Raw genomic sequence first — 19601 nt, 5'->3', positions numbered from 1 at the left:
TGAATGGAAGCGGCCGGCACGCAGACTTTGCCGGCGGCTGGCCGCTTAAGCCCCTGCGTGCCGTCCGCTTCCATTCATTCCTATGGGTGTGTGCTATTAGAAACGGCCGTTTCGAATAGTACTCACTCATCTCTACTAACCTGTCCCTGTGCCTCCAAGCACAGTCTGGTACTGCTGCTTTGATGTGACATCCCTGGGTCCTTTGTCAGGCCGCCAATAGGTCTCAGTGGTCATGAGAGGCCATTCAGTGGCCAAAGGAAGGGGAGATTAAATGTTACAGCCAGTAAGGACTTCTGCTTCAAACCAGAGCAGCAGGGACAGAGTGGGCCCCCTAACCCCACTCCTGAAAAAAATAAATAAATAAATTATATAATACATATGTTATCATCACGGACAACTTCTTTAAAGGGATTCTCTCATTAAAATCCCATTTTTCCTTGATCACACGTAGGAATAACCTTAAGAAAGGGTGGTATTCTCTGTACCACCGTTCCGTAGAAATCCCGATTTTCGTCTGTATGCAAATGAGTTCTTTTGCAGCACTGGGGGCGTCCCCAATGCGGCGAGAGAAATCTCCAGCGCCGCCTCCATCTTCTTCAGGAACAGCCTCTCCCTGCATCGTCTTCCGTCCTGGGTTTCAATCTTCTAGGCATGCGCAGTCGGTTCTGCTATCGGGCCTTGAGCAGAGCTGACTGCGCATGCCCGGCAGCCACAAGAAAATGGCCACTTACACCAGCTTACTGGGTACGCAGCCACAAGAAAATGGCTGCTTACATAGCTTACTGTGTAATTGGCCATTTTCTTGTGGCTGCTGGGCATGTGCAGTCGGCTCTGCTCAAGGACTGATGGCAGAGACATCTGCGCATGCCTAGAAGATTGAAACCCAGGACGGAAGACGATGCAAGAACAGGCCAGATTTCTCTCAGAGAGAACTCATTTGCATACCGACGAAAACTGGGATTTCAACCAAACGGTGGCGCGGAGAAGACATCTAAAGGTAGGAGAAGAATAGCCTTTCTTAAAAGGGGCTCTATCTGCTGATAGAGCCCCACAAATGCGTGAATAGCCTTTAAGAAAGGCAAAAATACCACAGTGGAAACGCATTTTTTTGTTCACAGACCGTCAGAAAGTCAAAGTCATGCAGAGTATTCCTCTACAGATTTTCTGCGCCCATTATATGTATAGGGATACCGCCAGTGTTTCTATAGATATAGTTGACAGTCTGCGATTTTCAAAAACACATTCTGCCTTGTATTGCTGTGTCAGTTTAGGGCCATACGGGATCCTACACTGTCCTAGATTATTGTTGATTGAGGCCTTTTGGACCCAAGATGCCTTCTAAGCTTTAGGTACTAGAAAGAACATCCAATTATCCAGAATAATATTTGCTTGCCCTTTGTAAGTACCTAAAAACTTCAAAAGACAAAACACAATAAGGCAAATACTGTGCACAAATTCTAGGAGCGAGAGACACTGGGCCGTGAGAACTTTTCCTGCACAGTTTTACATTAGTTTTATTTACATTTATAACTGTACATCTTGCTAGAACCAGGATAAAAACATCCAGTTCCCAAAAACTAGCAAATTTACTAGTTGAACATGGTAATGTAAACCTTTATATTACTATTTCATCAGAAAACTGCCTTTGTTTGGAACTGAGGCCAAGCAGTTAAAACAACATCAGTATAGCCCAACATACTGTGCTACATTACATTTGTAGCACAAGGAAGGAGGGTTATATAGGAAAAAGAAAAAAAAAAAAAAAAAGTGTATTTCACAAAAAACAATTTGTCTGTGTGAAAACCACTTCAGATCACATGATCCAGAGGTCATGAAGTGGCCGTAATCCCCTTCATGTCCATCATCTGCAATAACCCAGGACAAGCAATTAAGTTACCAATAACAACCCTTTCAATAAAAGATTACAAAGTTTCTAATATATACCTGTTCTACTTATGTGATGTTGTTTAGAACTAGAGTTATGCTTTAACACTGGTACCAATGTCTAAGGCCCGATTCACATCTGCATTCAGCTTTCCATTTGAGGACCCCCAAACGGAAACCTATACGACAATACTTTTTAACCAGTATTCCTAACAGACATTTATAACATGGCCAACAGTGTAGAACCTGCTTTATGCCTTTACAATGTACATTTTACTACATACCAGGACTCTCCACTCTCTTGTAGTGGTAAGGGTTGATGCAGACTTCTTTCTGTTTAGAGCCAAATGGATACTCGCAGCATTCCAAAGGTTTCAGTTCATGGTGGCTCTGCAAATCTGGCCAGCGCCATACTCGACAGTAAATGACATGTGGGAGCCCCTTTCTGTGAGATACTTGTAACCTTCCATCAAGTGAGCGGGGAATGGTAACACAGTTACTGGGCTGTCCAGGACAACTCAGAGCCTTCTCCAACTCTTCCATGGCGCCCTTCTTCTTCTTCAGTTTTTTTACCAATGCGTCGACTGCTTTTTCCGCCCATTTTTCTTCCTCATCTCCTTGTTTCCAGCCAAGCAGCCTCTTCACTGCCGGGCTAGTAAAAGAGAATAAGCTGGTCACATTCATTGTGACAAGCAGAGAAGGTCACAGACTTATAGTACTGAGTGGTCCAACTTTCTAAAAATAAAGGTAGCTTCTTCACTTCTCAGAACAAGAGACAGTTTCCAGTCCTTAATTCCCAGCAGAAAAACAGCATCTAATGGGAAATAAAACAGGGGAAAAAGAAAAGCCAGTTAGGGACGGGTAGAAATCCAGATGCGAGATTTCATCATCTGGCAGCATTAGAGAACATAGAACATATTGGCTGCTACACAGCATACATTTACAGTGAGCACACAACCCCCTTGAGAATGTGGTGACCTGTGCTCGGAGAAGGTCAGCTTATTCCCCTCTATTTGTTCTATTCTTAGTTTCACTTACTTCATCATATCAATAGCCAACATACAATTTCAGATACACAATGACATTCCAAGAATCACGAATGATTCTGCACATACAGCAGGTTTCCAATGCATTAATATAATAAGCGCTCCACATTGTAATCCTTAGCCTCCGCCCATAAACACTCCACTCATGACAATACTCGACCAACCACCAAGATAACCAGCCCTGCATTGTAGTCTATGACGTTCTTGGCATTCGTTTCAGGGATTGCTAACGGTCTCAGCACTCAAGACTGACAGCATTTCAGAATCTTTCTATTAGAGGCAAACAAAAGGTACAAGTGTCACAAAACCTAGAGATTGCGACTATAGGGGTTTTCCAGCCTTGAATAGGTTTCTTCTACTGTTGACCCATCCACATATGTCATCAGTAACCATTTGTTGGGAGCCCAAATACCCATGCTACACATATAAGCTGACCAGGCATCAATAGCCTAGCACCCAACTCATGCTCTCAGTTTACTCAATGACCTAAGGGTATGTTTCACACGGTAGAAAATGGATTCCACTTGTGAACATACCGCGCGGCTAGCTGTGACAGAATGCCAATGCAGTGCATCTGCATCCCATTCCGGATTAGGCCTGAATGAACGGGCCTAATCGAAAGGGAGCCTTGCGCCGCAGCCGAGTCAGCCGCTGAATCCACCAGAAGAAAGGGCATGTTGCTTCTTTTTTCCAACACTAGCTAGCAGAAAAAAAGTGAGCGGTTTGGCAGTGGATTTTGAGGCGGATTCCACGTCAAAATCCACTGCCAAAAAAACTCCATGTGAACGAGCCCTTAAGACTAACATCCCCCATTATCAGAACCTCCCACGCTCGTATAAAAGACTTCTCCTGAGCTGCACCACTTCTCTGGAATGCTCTAACCTTGCCAATCAGATTAACTCCCAATTTCTACAGCTTCAAGTGCAAACGAAAGACATCTTTTCATACAGGCCCATCACAATCCTTCCATAATTAGTTTCACTGATCCATAGACTTTAATGGGCTTGATGTCCCTAAAACGAACCCCTTCCTGTTCACACTCCCACGGGATATGATGCAGATTCAAAGTAACTTCATTTGTACAGGCACCATCTGCACGTTAAGGGGCAGTTCACACAGAGTAAACACAAGCGGATTATGGCAAAATACACGTGTAAAAAATGGCATTGAAGTCAACGCGAGTCTGATTTTTACACGTGTATTTTATTTATTTTTTTACACGTGTATTTTGCCATAATCAGCTTGCATTTACTCCGTGTGAATGGCCCCTAAAGGATAAGACTGGTGATGGCTCATAGAGTTTTAAGTTTGTATAATGACAGTCACCTCTATTACAAAAGTGTCTGACCACTGTATAAGCAATGCCGCCCCTGCTACCTCATAGATTGTAAGCTCTTGCAAGAAGGACCCTCAGTCCCATTGTGTGAAGTTATTATTTCTTTGTAATGTATATTTTTTGTCTGTACTTAAACCCTACAAGTTGTACAGTGCTACGGAATATGTTGGCACCATATAAATAAAATGTACTTGATGCAACACATCTTTGGAACATAACCCCAGTTTGTGCCACTGTCCCTTTTCACTTCCACTCCCTACTTTAAGATATGGCCAACTTCTAAGAAAAGTCATAGCAAATCTAATAATGTGGTGGAAGTTATAGCAGAGACCCAAGTTGTGCCAGAATAATGAAGCAGCTGGAGCCCTTTACTAATCCTGATACATCCTACATCGGCAGCAATACTGATCAAGACCAGCATAGAAAACGCCAGTCAAATAAATCTCCCCCTCCCTGTGACTTATCGATTTCAACTACTGAGCAACAGCTGAAGCCCACAAGAGCTCACACACAACTGAATGCATTTGTTTGGGCTGCAGAGTCACAAGAAGTCATTGTGTAGCACTGGTCTAAACCCCTTTTGTAGGTTTTTAGAGCAGGAGCAATTATTTATTTTTATTGTGTAATTTTGATGTGCTTGTTGCATAAACATTAATAAAATTCACTTAACATACAGAAACCATATGTCGTGTCCCTGTACATTCACACGGAGGAAAATGGCGCTGAATTTGGTGTGGAATTTCAGCGCTTTATTAAAAAAAAAAAAAAACCACACCCACTCCCAAATGGGTTCCTTTTTCCGCCAGGAGAGGGAAGGGAGGCTTTTTTTTCAGCTCTGAAATTCCACACCAAAATCCTCACCATTTTCCTCCGTGCGAATGCCCCCCAGGTATAGCAGGAGGGAAGTGGTAAAAATCAGCTGGCCTCTGCCTGACTCAGTCCATCCCTGACACTCAACCTAAATAATGTAGGAAGTTCTTGTTTGAGAGAGACAAAAGAGCAAGATTCCTCATTCTTCCCAATGGAGGGGGTTCAACAATTAGGCGTGCGGTGTGGGACCGTGTGTTACTCTGCAAAAGGATACAGCTTGGAAAGATGTTTCCTTTGATGCCTGAGCAGTATGGATGCCTTTCCGTTGCAGAGGGCCTGATTAAATTATGCAATTACAGCTGAGTAGACAGTTCTATATATAGGGGCTATCCTGCTTTTGTGCTCTCCGCATACACACCCACCCACACAGATGTGCATTTTTTTTTTCTAACAACACCTGTTTTCCAGAGACAGTTCAAGAAGTCAGGCAGGGAGGAGGCAAATATGTACACTGTGTGCAGGAAAATAAGGGTGGGGGCTTTTCATTAGACTGGACAGAGTCAATGTGCAGAAACAACCCACATTAAATACTTATTGTACACACATGGAAAGTCACAAGCACATAATGCACCCTTCCACTGCCGAGGAAGTAAAAGATATTACTCTACATGACTACCATATAAGAGCCATAGCTAGAGGCCCTTGTAGACAATTGCATCTTGTGCAAAACAAAAGATGGTAGATTGTTGGCAGCACATTGCCCTGTGAAAAAAAAGGAGAATGTGCTACCGACAAGTTAGTAAGAGCAATAATCTGCTGTATGTACATGCAATAGAGGATCTGAGAAATGATCAGGAGCCATCGCTTCTAGGAGTGTTTTCATATTCATTGCCTACTGGGTTGGCTCCTTTAAAAGGACCTTAGGAGTCCACCAAAGGGGCAATCGCATGCTGCCTCTGAACAATATTTTACTGGAAGCAGTGTCATCATTTGCAACAAGTTTATCAAAATGTCACATGATCTCAACATTGTCCAGAACCAGACTTTAAAGGGGTTGTCGCATCTCAAGGATCCTATCTATACTGGTAGCTTATGTAAATTGAAGCCTTTTCCTAAATTGCTTTAGAAATGCTGCTTTGTTTGCCTGGTATGTGAATTTATTCCTCATATTACACAGCGTTGCTTTAACCACGGACCAGGGTGATAGGACAAGTGATATCACTTCTCTGCAGATTATCTGACCTGCAGAAGTGTTTGTCCCATTTAGCAGGAGGGAGAGAAACACAGGAAGTGAGAAGCAGACACTGCATACAGCCTGGCTGAAAGGCTGAGATGAGAGAACCCCCTTTAAGGTCAGGTTTGCACTATGGCACATGAAGACTTTGAGGTGATCTTCTGCCTTAGATTTCACTGTGTCTTTAGTTACTGGCTAGCATCAGAAACAATTACCGTATATATTCAAGTATAAGCCGACCCCAATATAAGCTGAGGCCCCTAATTTTACCACAAAAAAAACTGGGGCTCGAGTACAAGCCTAGGGGGGAAATGCAGCAGCTACTGGAAATTTTCAAAAATTAAAATGGTCGGAGTTTTTGGGTGCAGTAGATGCTGGGAAAGGGGAGGGCGTGTTTTGGTTGTCTGTCTGCCCCTTTCCTGAGCTTGAGAACTGTTTTTTTCTTCCCCCACTTGGAATTCAGTCTTGCTGAATATAGGGTATCTGCAGTGCTCCTATTAACTCCTTCCTGACGGAACAGTAGCACTGCAGATGCCCTATATTCAGTAGACTGGGCACTTTCAGACACAGGGATACCTAATGTGTATGTGTATCTCAGTAATTTTCTACTTTTGTATGTATTCTAGGGAAAGGAGTGATTTAGAACTTTTATTTTTTTAAAACTTTTTTTTTTTTTTTTTTTTGCACTATTTTATGGGAGATTCTATACATTGATATTGTGGCGGGTTTGGAATCAACAGCAAAATTGAATAGGACACTTTCCTTTTACTGATGACTGCCAAAAAAAAAATAAAAATAAAAAATTATGTAATAGCCTGCCCTGTTCAAGCAGTTTAGTAATTCGACTAAAGACAAATCAAAAATCTGGAAGACCCCTTTAGCCTGCCAGGGGGAGGTTGGGGAGTGTAACATGTCAAAAGCTTGCAGAAAGTCAGCTGCCGGCAGACAACTTGCCACAAATTAGAGCAAAAGGGTTTTTTTTCCTTTTTTTATATTATAAATAAGATGCTGTAATGCAAAAAAGGATATGTTATAATTTCCATATGGAGCACTAAATAAAAATAAACTTTAAAAAGTTCCATACAAGAGGCTTGCAGAGCACAAGAATTAGTACAACAGCAATTGGAGGTTGTGTAGCATTTATTTTAGGATATCAGTCTTTACCAGGCCCCACACACACACTGAAATCTCGCCAACTGCTCAATACCAGCTGTGAGGTTACAGAGTGTGCCCAGGAAAAAACCCACAGCTAAATTAAGTGACATTTGTCCCCACACCCTTCAGAAGCGTTACTCCTATTTGGAATAAGCTAAGAGGAAAACAAAGCCAGTTGATTAAAAAAAAAAAAAAAAAAAAAAAAAAAGCTTTCCTTGTAATAGTGTGCGCCTATTTTCAATAGTATCAATTGCTACAACCACTGTAAAGAGTTAAAGAGACTTGGCGATTCATTGCAGGATGTCCTGGACACCGCAGGAGTTACACAGCAAACACTGACTCAATTTGCTTCATCCTGCTTGTTGGGAGTCATCACACCCCACTTTCTTAAAAGGGGTCCTACAGGTTTAAGTATATATCAAACCACACACAGTTTTCTTCAAGGCCGTATTTACATTGGATGCTTTACTGCTGTATTTTAAACAGCAGAGAAGTGAACAATGTTCATGAATGGAGAATACACTCCTCACCTCCTCTAGAATAGAAACTGGATTTTGAAGTCTCCTGTTTAGATGTGTGTGACTTGCAAAGTCTACTTACAATCTCAGCATGTCCAAGGAAGACTTATCCAGGGGACCAAGTGTACAAGTCAAATGCAGATCTGTTGTAAATTGGCAGAAGGTGAATAAAAACTGGACAGCAGGTAAATTTCCATGTGGACGATGAATGGATTTTTTCTTTGCTGCATGAGGTAACATCTCATTCACTTTGCGGCAGCATTCACACCGGGAAATCTGCAGTGTATTCGTCTCTTGAGGGTATGACTTAAGGGACAGTATCCAAAATACAGTTTTTGTCTACAACACACCCGACACCATCTTGGTAACAGATGCGCTGATTCACTAGCAGGAAGTCTGTCTCTAGAACCCGGCATGTCAAGCCAGCCCTGCAGATAGACTCCCTTTAAATTTAGGCCTCAGCAGGCCTTGCCCATAGGCTCTCACTTGAAAAAGCCCGTTGGCAACTACTATACATGAAGATTCACAACAATTCTCTATTGACAAAACAGGAATGTGGATTCAGCGACTAGGCCAGTTTGGAGGTGAAGCAAGAAGGCAACAGATTCAGACTTCAAAATAAAGTTATATTACACAATTATTTGTAGTTTATCATGTTTGCTTTCATATGAATTCAATTTCAGGATTTTTTTTTTGTGTGTGAATTAGAGAAACTTTGTATCTTGTCGGTCTATGGCTGATGGCCATATATGAAGGAGTCCAAGTCAGAACAGGAGTCAGTTGGATACACATACGATTCTACCGGCCTACTGACTAGAATGGAGAAATGTGTCATTGTACAAGCCAAAAGCCAATCCCTTTAAACCAACCCCTCCTCAACACAACCACCCTACCAAAAGCAATGCTGTATTTGTGACCCCCCTCCCCAGATTAGTCTGACAGATACATGCTGCCTGTGCCAAAAACAGGGACTGAAGCACGAGCAATTCATCGTGGATTTCAGGGTGCAAAAATGCACCAAAATTTACAACAAACGAGCACTTTATTTCCACTTTCTACAAAATGCTTCCATAAAACATCAACAATAGTCGCTAGACCTAGAAATCTATCAGATTACACATAATAGATAAGCTATAGTCCTGTTGAATATAGCTGGGGTGGAAGGCTACACATACAGTGCCAAAGCCAAGTCACCCGGTATTAGAGACAGAATTCAATTACCCCAGAACACAGCTGTCTAAGACAAGCAGCACAAGATCACTAAGAAACATGAAGATGATAGATGGACTGGAGAACACAACAGCCTGGCCTGCTTACTACTGCTAATGCTCTGTATCTGCTCACTGGGCACACTGGAGGCTAAAGTGCCAGATGGGCAACACCATTTAGAGAAGAAAAAAAAAAAAAAAAAAAAACAAAAAAACAACCACACCTTATGTATTAGATGTCTCCAGGGTTAAGAACCATCTTTATCTTGTGTTCGGTGTCTTGTTGATTTTTATATTTTATTTTTTGCCAAAGCCACCGCTCAGTCATTTCCTGATAAGTTTTCGCACTGGGAAGTTAATGGCAACATACATCTATAAAAATACTAGTGATAAAAGGCAAGATGTATAGTGGGATCATCCATGGGCAGGAAACGGATGTAGCTGGCAAGCTGCTCATAAGGACATCAAGGAATGTTTGGAAACACAAGTTTCCTGACAGTAAGAGAGGGAGGGGGGAAAAAGACAAAAAAAAAAAGGGCAAAGCTTTACAAACATGTTTATTACCTCCATATACATAGTAGCAAGTTTAGAACATGCGTACATCTAAGCAAGGTGACAACGAGCCCTCATCTTACACATTCACCTCTTAGTCACTTCCTTGGAGTGACTGATCTCATAGGCTCACATTATACATGTTTGCAGAATGACCCTGCTCGCCCTGATGGATCATTTTGCGCCAGATCAGTGCTGTAAATCAATCTGAGATCTGTAGCATCTCGAAAAGTCTGGTAATGATGCTTTTTCCTCGGTCCCTAGAGTCCCTCCATTAGACATAGCTTACATTATTTATAAGGGCGAGCTGAGACCTCCATTAGCTGCAGATGGAGAGACCGCTCTATGCACCACTTGGACTTGAAACTGGGAAAGCATGGAAAACAATACTGAGCATTTATAGGAGAAAAGAAACTACAGCGGATTAATGTGGAAGACTAGGCCCAAATTTACAATGTAGCCTAGAAATGCCAATAAAGGCACAGCGGATGTATAAATGTACACTACAACAGTGCAGGCTTTACAAGGCCAAACTTACATCACTAGTGCCCTCCAGACACCAGAGGAACAACTGAACCACTATAACAGCAGAGACCCAACACCAAAGAATGGGGTGCTGAAGAGACAAGAAAGAGGTACCAAACTATCCACATAGTAAGAGGATCCTTAACAGCACACACCTGGAATGGGAATAATGCAGTTGTGAGGCGCGGGCACACACATCCATTCAACCAAGAGTAACTAGATCAATAACCCTTTCATGTGCTTTATGGAAGGCTACTGCTATGGTTTACAGGGATAAGGAGGGTTCTTTTTAAAAAAAAAATTGGGAGTCTACGAACTTCAGTCTATACAGTAATCCTCCAACATAGACTAGCACTGAAAGTGAACACAGCCTAAGCTGTACCACAAGGTACAAGTGGAAACCCGCCATTAAAAAATAAATCCATTTTTCATGGCCATGTTGCAACAGAGGAGCGGCCATTCTCACTGATCCCTCATACATTACAATAAAATTGACAAATAAAGAGCATGACCTATTGTTCACGTGAATGGCCCCTATTCACACCATGGATGTCGTGTTAGTATAGGATTAGTGGCCATGCGCTGTCCAAAAAACCCCATGGTCTGTGTGTGGGTAGTATTTCCCAGACTGAAGGCTGTCGTGTGCAGTTTCACTTACAGCTTTATGTCAGTTCTGTGTATCACAACCAGTCATGATGAAGAGACTTCTATGTACAGTGTCAAGTTCAGCAAATCCATCTCAGTAGGTTAACACCTGCATCAGGAGATCATATAGAATGCTGGAAGCGTCAATAATCTTCAAATAAAGACATCTATACGTCTAGTGACTGAACAGGGTCACTGCAGCTTAGCTCCGGTCTACGTGAATGGGAGCTAATCTGTGAATTACACAGAACAGAGCTGTCTGCTTTCTGCTCCATTCTCTGTGAATCAGCTGCCAAGATGGTCTGAAAACTGACCAGCATAAGTGTCAGACCCCCCTCCCCATTATTCTGATCTAGATGTCCTTATCCTTCTCTGCAGTGCTTAAGCAACAGTTAGCGCCAGTGATATAATAAAAGGTATCCCTGGAATAGCCTTTCTAAAGACTATGTAAAAATAGGTTTAATTAGAAATGCATACTGCCAATGATAGACTCCCTTTAAGATAGCTTATCAATACATTTAGGACAGCATACCCCTTTAAGGGGGCATTCACACGGAGTAAAGTGGCGTTGATTCTGGCACGATAACTTGCGGCAGAATCAGTGCTGATAAAAAGACTCCCATTGAGTTCAATGGGTTCCGTCTTTCGCCCGGAACACATTGAACTCAATGGGAGTCTTTATATCAGCGCTGATTCTGCCGCAAGTTATCATGCCAGAATCAGCGCCACTTTACTCCGTGTGAATGCCCACTAAGAACAAGATGTTCAGGCATGTTAAAAAACCAACAGCCCCCCATTTCCTCAGCAACTTTTGTTAGAGGAGAGTCAAAGAGCACCATACATATTAGAGGGCCAGCCAACATTTTCCTAGTGTATATGGATAATTGTTTCTACAGTGCTGTGAAGAGAAAAAGCACCGTGAAAGTAAAAGATCTAGAGGCTAATTCACAGAGTTTTTAGGCAGCGGATTTTGATGCCAAAAACGTCCCCCCATTGACTTCAATGGGAGCCACTCGCTTCTTTTTTCTGCTAGCTAATAGCGGAAAAAAGAAGCAACATGCCCCTTCTTCCCGCAGCTGACTCAGCCACGGTGAGAGACTCCCTCCCAATTAGGCCCATTCATTCGGACCTAATCCAGAGCGGAATACGGGTGCACCGCATCGTCATTACATCGCCGGTAACCTCGCGGCATGTTCACATGCGGAATCCATTATCTGCTGTGTGAATATACCCTTACCCTTCACCAGTTATACTCCTGAATTATAACGTGAGGGTCCATTTCCTATACCCACATACTAATGACAAGTAGCATGTTTTACATGCCCTCCCCCATGCTAGACTTGTACAAGTCATGTTTTCTCTCAGCCATTGAACATAACCATACAAAGGCATCCTATGCATATTGGGGAGTAAAGGGGGAAGAGTGTAAAATGCCTGGTTGATACCCCACAATAATGCCACATTACAGCTCATCCTGAATAACATTTAATAGAGGGGGTTTTCCAGGCATTAAATATTTATGACCCATCCACAGGGGTGTGAAGATGAAAGGTCAGACAGACTCCTCCACCAAATCCTTCAGAAATGACCGACAACAGCCATTGTCAGACAGATGCTGTAAAGGTCCTCTACTTCAATAGGAAAATAAGTGATTGAATTCCTAAGAAAGTAAATACGCAACAAGCTATGCATCTAGGGATACAATACGGTAATAGGAAAATATAAGATTTTATTCTGCAGCCAGAGTCCACAACCCTCGCTTAAGAGGCTGTAATGTTGGTCCGGTGAAGCCCCCCTTCATTGTCACACTGCCTTTCTGCATTACAGTCCTATAAAACTGAATGGGACTGAGCTGAAATACCATCCCCTTTAAGGATTAGCCTGCCAGTGTATCAGGAGACATTCACAGCTCGGATAAAGGTGATCTATTCTAAAATAGGCCATCAAGTCCCAAAGTAACAAAATACCTCTTCAATATCACAGAAGTGTTTTCTTAGCGCTCGATAATAAAATAAATATATATATATATATAAGTCTACAGGCGTAATCTAGATCTGTAAGCTTGTTATAAAGCCATAGGGTGCTCATTGCTTGATGTAAAGTATTTATAAATAACGTCAAAGTTCCAACATACGAATGGCAGTTTCCAGAATATTAGAATCAGAAAGCTGGATATCACATCCTTATCTTTAACAAAATGAAGACTGCGCACAAGCTCCAATATATACCTAAGAAGCACATAAGAAACATGCCTAGTCCTCAGAGGTCAAGCACTAAGACTAGGACAACTGATGCCTCCAAGAGTAACCCTATCCCGTCTTAAAGTAATGCTCTCATGAGGGCAAAAGAAAAAAAATAAATATTCCCCATTCCCAGACAGCACAAACACAGAGAGAGCTGAGATGAGTTCTCCAGTAACCAGCGCTCACCAACATCTCTCCAGGGAGAATAGGAAACAGCTTCCTGACTGATGCAACAGACTGCAGCCATACACATCTGGCTGAACAAGAACATGGAGACAGTGCTCCTCTATGTGGTCATCCTGCCCCAAGAGAGGCGACCAGAGAAGTCCCATACAGTCACCACTGAGTAACCTAGCCTGAGGGCACACAACTGTCTGCCGCACACAGGGAAATAAAGCAGTGCTGGCCAGCCGACTCCACACAAGGTGTTATTAGCAGACAGGAAGCAGCCGACAGAGACACAACAAGCACAATATGGAGTCTCACTCCAGTGCTAGGACAGATGCCCTCCTCCACACAGTACACCATGCAAGGCCCCAGTCCTGCTATTCTAACCTATAGGAAGGGAATGGAAAGCCAGCAATTCAATGGGGCAGACAGCAGAAAGAGCAATAGCATGGGCCAAATCTATTACACTGTGGTATGCGGGGATTTTCCTTAGCACCAGCTCTTGGGTGGCATAGCTTACACCACAAATGGGGCATGCCAGTCATAACATCAGTACCAACATACTATGCCATGACAAGTGCACCCCCTTCTCTACAGTCTTTTGTAGCCAGGGACTATTAAGAAGTTATGTCTAAGTCCATCTTTGATGATTTGTGCAAAAGTTTCAAACAACAAAAGCAAAGCTGCCCTAGTTTAATAAAGTAGTTCTGTATCTGGGACTGTATAATAGCAGGACAATGCCTTGTAACCTCTATAGCAGGACTGCTAACACTGCCTAGAGACCATCCAAGTCTAATCATTTACAGCAATACAAGAGTCTGGCCACAGTAACAAATTTCAGCCATGTTCACACTTGCGTCTGTCTCCCCATGGCAGATTCTGTCAGAAATCACACAAAAGTTATTTTAGGCAACAAAATGACAGATCCCTCCAGGAGCAAAGCCAATATAGTCAATGGGGACCATCATGTCCCACTGGTCATGTGACAGAAGAGGCAGCCATGGGTATGGCATTGACCAGTGGGCTTGTAGAGGCCAGGCCTGACATGTACACAGCCCTCAGCAGGGGTCTCTGCCACCACAGCAGCAGGGGTCTCTGCCACCACAGCAGCAGGGGTCTCTGCCACCACAGCAGCAGGGGTCTCTGCCACCACAGCAGCAGGGGTCTCTGCCACCACAGCAGCAGGGGTCTCTGCCACCACAGCAGCAGGGGTCTCTGCCACCACAGCAGCAGGGGTCTCTGCCACCACAGCAGCAGGGGTCTCTGCCACCACAGCAGCAGGGGTCTCTGCCACCACAGCAGCAGGGGTCTCTGCCACCACAGCAGCAGGGGTCTCTGCCACCACAGCAGCAGGGGTCTCTGCCACCACAGCAGCAGGGGTCTCTGCCACCACAGCAGCAGGGGTCTCTGCCACCACAGCAGCAGGGGTCTCTGCCACCACAGCAGCAGGGGTCTCTGCCACCACAGCAGCAGGGGTCTCTGCCACCACAGCAGCAGGGGTCTCTGCCACCACAGCAGCAGGGGTCTCTGCCACCACAGCAGCAGGGGTCTCTGCCACCACAGCAGCAGGGGTCTCTGCCACCACAGCAGCAGGGGTCTCTGCCACCACAGCAGCAGGGGTCTCTGCCACCACAGCAGCAGGGGTCTCTGCCACCACAGCAGCAGGGGTCTCTGCCACCACAGCAGCAGGGGTCTCTGCCACCACAGCAGCAGGGGTCTCTGCCACCACAGCAGCAGGGGTCTCTGCCACCACAGCAGCAGGGGTCTCTGCCACCACAGCAGCAGGGGTCTCTGCCACCACAGCAGCAGGGGTCTCTGCCACCACAGCAGCAGGGGTCTCTGCCACCACAGCAGCAGGGGTCTCTGCCACCACAGCAGCAGGGGTCTCTGCCACCACAGCAGCAGGGGTCTCTGCCACCACAGCAGCAGGGGTCTCTGCCACCACAGCAGCAGGGGTCTCTGCCACCACAGCAGCAGGGGTCTCTGCCACCACAACAGCAGGGGTCTCTGCCACCACAACAGCAGGGGTCTCTGCCACCACAACAGCAGGGGTCTCTGCCACCACAACAGCAGGGGTCTCTGCCACCACAGCAGCAGGGGTCTCTGCCACCACAGCAGCAGGGGTCTCTGCCACCACAGCAGCAGGGGTCTCTGCCACCACAGCAGCAGGGGTCTCTGCCACCACAGCAGCAGGGGTCTCTGCCACCACAGCAGCAGGGGTCTCTGCCACCACAGCAGCAGGGGTCTCTGCCACCACAGCAGCAGGGGTCTCTGCCACCACAGCAGCAGGGGTCTCTGCCACCACAGCAGCAGGGGTCTCTGCCACCACAGCAGCAGGGGTCTCTGCCACCACAGCAGCAGGGGTCTCTGCCACCACAGCAGCAGGGGTCTCTGCCACCACAGCAGCAGGGGTCTCTGCCACCACAGCAGCAGGGGTCTCTGCCACCACAGCAGCAGGGGTCTCTGCCACCACAACAGCAGGGGTCTCTGCCACCACAGCAGCAGGGGTCTCTGCCACCACAGCAGCAGGGGTCTCTGCCACCACAGCAGCAGGGGTCTCTGCCACCACAGCAGCAGGGGTCTCTGCCACCACAGCAGCAGGGGTCTCTGCCACCACAGCAGCAGGGGTCTCTGCCACCACAGCAGCAGGGGTCTCTGCCACCACAGCAGCAGGGGTCTCTGCCACCACAGCAGCAGGGGTCTCTGCCACCACAACAGCAGGGGTCTCTGCCACCACAACAGCAGGGGTCTCTGCCACCACAACAGCAGGGGTCTCTGCCACCACAACAGCAGGGGTCTCTGCCACCACAACAGCAGGGGTCTCTGCCACCACAACAGCAGGGGTCTCTGCCACCACAACAGCAGGGGTCTCTGCCACCACAACAGCAGGGGTCTCTGCCACCACAACAGCAGGGGTCTCTGCCACCACAACAGCAGGGGTCTCTGCCACCACAACAGCAGGGGTCTCTGCCACCACATCGTCTGACACCTCCCTAGCCATTTGCTATGTTACTAACACACTGGTGAGGCAGCAGGTAAGTGTCGGCGCAGTGCTCACACAGAACACAACTTTGCGCCATTTTCTCAGCGGTAGAAGTGCCCACAAGCTTTGTGTGTCGCCCCCTCTATTGTCCTACAGAAACTTGCACGAAGTTGTAACCTTTCCCGGTCATGAGACAAGAGAAGAGCCGTGTGGAAAGTCCGGAGAGGGCAGGGAGTGCGGCGGTGCGGCACGATTGGCCGCCGTGTACTGGGCACAGGGGGAGAGCCTCTCACACAAGGGCTTCTGTACAGTGCAGGCGCCATCATGCTCCCCCCTCCTCTGCTCCCCCTCCCTTCTTCCAGGATCCTGAGCAAAAGTTCCCACTATCCCGGGGCTGACTCATTGCGGAGGCCGCCGCTCTGCGCCCGTACCCGGGTTACGGCTGGGAGTTGTCCGCACGTAACTACCCCCTCCTATACGGAGAGATCGTACCGGCCAGCCGGGGTACACCGGGAATGAGCGGGCAAGCCCACAATCAGGGCGGGGGAGGCGGACGCAACACAGACAAGTAACTTTTACTACACGGCGGAACCCCCCCACCCGCTAAACTACTTAGAAAGTCGGCGGCAGAGGCCGGAGACCCCTCCCGAGCACACACCTCACCTTACACCACCCGGCCGCACTCACTTACCTGCCGTGTACCCTACAAGGCGATCGGTGAGTAACGATGAAGAGCGCTTCGCATGCCTCCAGCAGCCCGGGATGTGAGGCTCCCTCCTCCTCCTCTCTCCCCGGCTGCCTGGATTGATCTGGTCTCACTGGCGTCAGGGAGTCGGAGCCGCCCCACTGCCAATACACAACACACCCCAGCCAGGGAACGTCTGCAAAGCACAAGTCTCAGCACACGGCGCACAGCCGCTCACTCGCCCGCCCAGGGGCCCGTCTTAAAAGAGACCAGAGGGGGAGGGGAGGCACAGGGCCAGGCGGTACTGCACAGTGTGTATTCATACTGCTCTTACTTCTATACGGACATATATAGTGCTAGGGAAGTGTGGTAATAATGCCGCAGGGATAAGCGCAGGCACTACACAGAGTGTCACCTCATGATACATGTCTCATAAGGTGACCATAGACATGAGAGTGGTATGTCACACTGTGTCATCAGTCCTGAGATTGGAGTTTTCCCCATTTACCCTGAGTGACCCGCAGTGTCTGGCAACAATAAGATGTCCATAAAAAACACTTGACCTGATAAAATAGGAAACTATAAAAACATAGTGAAATAATGTAGCCACTGCCTCAACTCTTATGCCCACCGCACATAGTGATGGTGCCCTCCTCTGTGGCAAGGGGCACCACGGGCAGAAGGCCCTAGGTGTAATGGTTACTTCTGCATCATAGAGAACATCCGTCTGGGACACTGTTCACATCTGCACCTTTAGTTTGAAAGAGTTAACAAAATTGACATGACCAAGTTTCAGCTATGAATGTCAGTCCCCATGTTGGCCAGACTTACAATCCTGAATAGTATCGGGAGAGGGACTCATAGCGGTATATGTATGATAATAGGAGTCCCTACCTCCCGGCGACATACTGTCCAGTACTGATTATAGTATACAGACAGTATGTCGGGAGAGGGACTCATAGCGGTATAGTTATGTATGATGATAGGAGTCCCTACCTCCCGGCGACATACTGTCCTGTACTGATTATAGTATATAGACAGTATGTCGGGAGAAGGACTCATAGCGGTATAGTTATGTATGATGATAGGAGTCCCTACCTCCCAATGACATACTGTCCAGTACTGATTATAGTATATAGACAGTATTTCGGGAGAGGGACTCATGCCGGTATAGTTATGTATGATGATAGGAGTCCCTACCTCCCAATGACATACTGTCCAGTACTGATTATAGTATATAGACAGTATGTCGGGAGAGGGACTCATAGCGGTATAGTTATGTATGATGATATGAGTCCCTACCTCCCGGCGGCATACTGTCCTGTACTGATTATAGTATATAGACAGTATGTCGGGAGAGGGACTCATAGCGGTATAGTTATGTATGATGATAGGAGTCCCTACCTCCCGGCGACATACTGTCCAGTACTGATTATAGTATATAGACAGTATGTCGGGAGAGGGACTCATAGCGGTATATGTATGATAATAGGAGTCCCTACCTCCCGGCGACATACTGTCCAGTACTGATTATAGTATATAGACAGTATGTCGGGAGAGGGACTCATAGCGGTATAGTTATGTATGATGATAGGAGTCCCTACCTCCCGGCGACATACTGTCCTGTACTGATTATAGTATATAGACAGTATGTCGGGAGAAGGACTCATAGCGGTATAGTTATGTATGATGATAGGAGTCCCTACCTCCCGGCGACATACTGTCCTGTACTGATTATAGTATATAGACAGTATGTCGGGAGAGGGACTCATAGCGGTATAGTTATGTATGATGATAGGAGTCCCTACCTCCCAATGACATACTGTCCAGTACTGATTATAGTATATAGACAGTATGTCGGGAGAGGGACTCATGGCGGTATAGTTATGTATGATGATATGAGTCCCTACCTCCCGGCGGCATACTGTCCTGTACTGATTATAGTATATAGACAGTATGTCAGGAGAGGGACTCATAGCGGTATAGTTATGTATGATGATAGGAGTCCCTACCTCCCGGCGACATACTGTCCAGTACTGATTATAGTATATAGACAGTATGTCGGGAGAGGGACTCATAGCGGTATATGTATGATAATAGGAGTCCCTACCTCCCGGCGACATACTGTCCAGTACTGATTATAGTATATAGACAGTATGTCGGGAGAGGGACTCATAGCGGTATATGTATGATAATAGGAGTCCCTACCTCCCGGCGACATACTGTCCTGTACTGATTATAGTATATAGACAGTATGTCGGGAGAGGGACTCATAGCGGTATAGTTATGTATGATGATAGGAGTCCCTACCTCCCGGCGGCATACTGTCCTGTACTGATTATAGTATATAGACAGTATGTCAGGAAAGGGACTCATAGTGGTATATGTATGATGATAGGAGTCCCTACCTCCCGGTGACATACTGTCCTGTACTGATTATAGTATATAGATAGTATGTTGCTGGAAGGCAGGGACTCCTATCATCATACATAACTATACTACCAGGAGTCCCTCTCCCGACATACTGTTCAGACTGATAAAATCCAGTCAACACACGGACTGAATTTTATGGCTGAAACTTGGTCATGTGAATGCAGATTTTTAAAATC

The 19601-nt window shown here is 46.0% G+C and overlaps 1 protein-coding gene across 1 annotated transcript in view; it reads right to left on the bottom strand.

The window, feature by feature from the left end:
* The window catches only part of SMAD1 (SMAD family member 1), a 33899-nt gene extending 16726 nt beyond the window's left edge, over nt 1-17173 (bottom strand). The window contains exons 1-2 of the mRNA XM_075257570.1: nt 16999-17173; nt 2169-2698 (exon numbers count right to left, since the gene is read on the bottom strand). Coding sequence (XP_075113671.1) covers nt 2169-2568 — 400 coding nt within the window. The 5' untranslated portion in view covers nt 2569-2698; nt 16999-17173. The remainder of the gene's footprint in view (nt 1-2168; nt 2699-16998) is intronic.
* Between the last annotated feature and the right edge of the window lie 2428 nt (nt 17174-19601).

Source organism: Leptodactylus fuscus, chromosome 1 (genome assembly GCF_031893055.1).
Source record: "Leptodactylus fuscus isolate aLepFus1 chromosome 1, aLepFus1.hap2, whole genome shotgun sequence".
In the NCBI taxonomy this organism is placed as follows: Eukaryota; Metazoa; Chordata; class Amphibia; order Anura; family Leptodactylidae; genus Leptodactylus; species Leptodactylus fuscus.
This window is presented reverse-complemented; position numbering and strand designations above follow the sequence as displayed.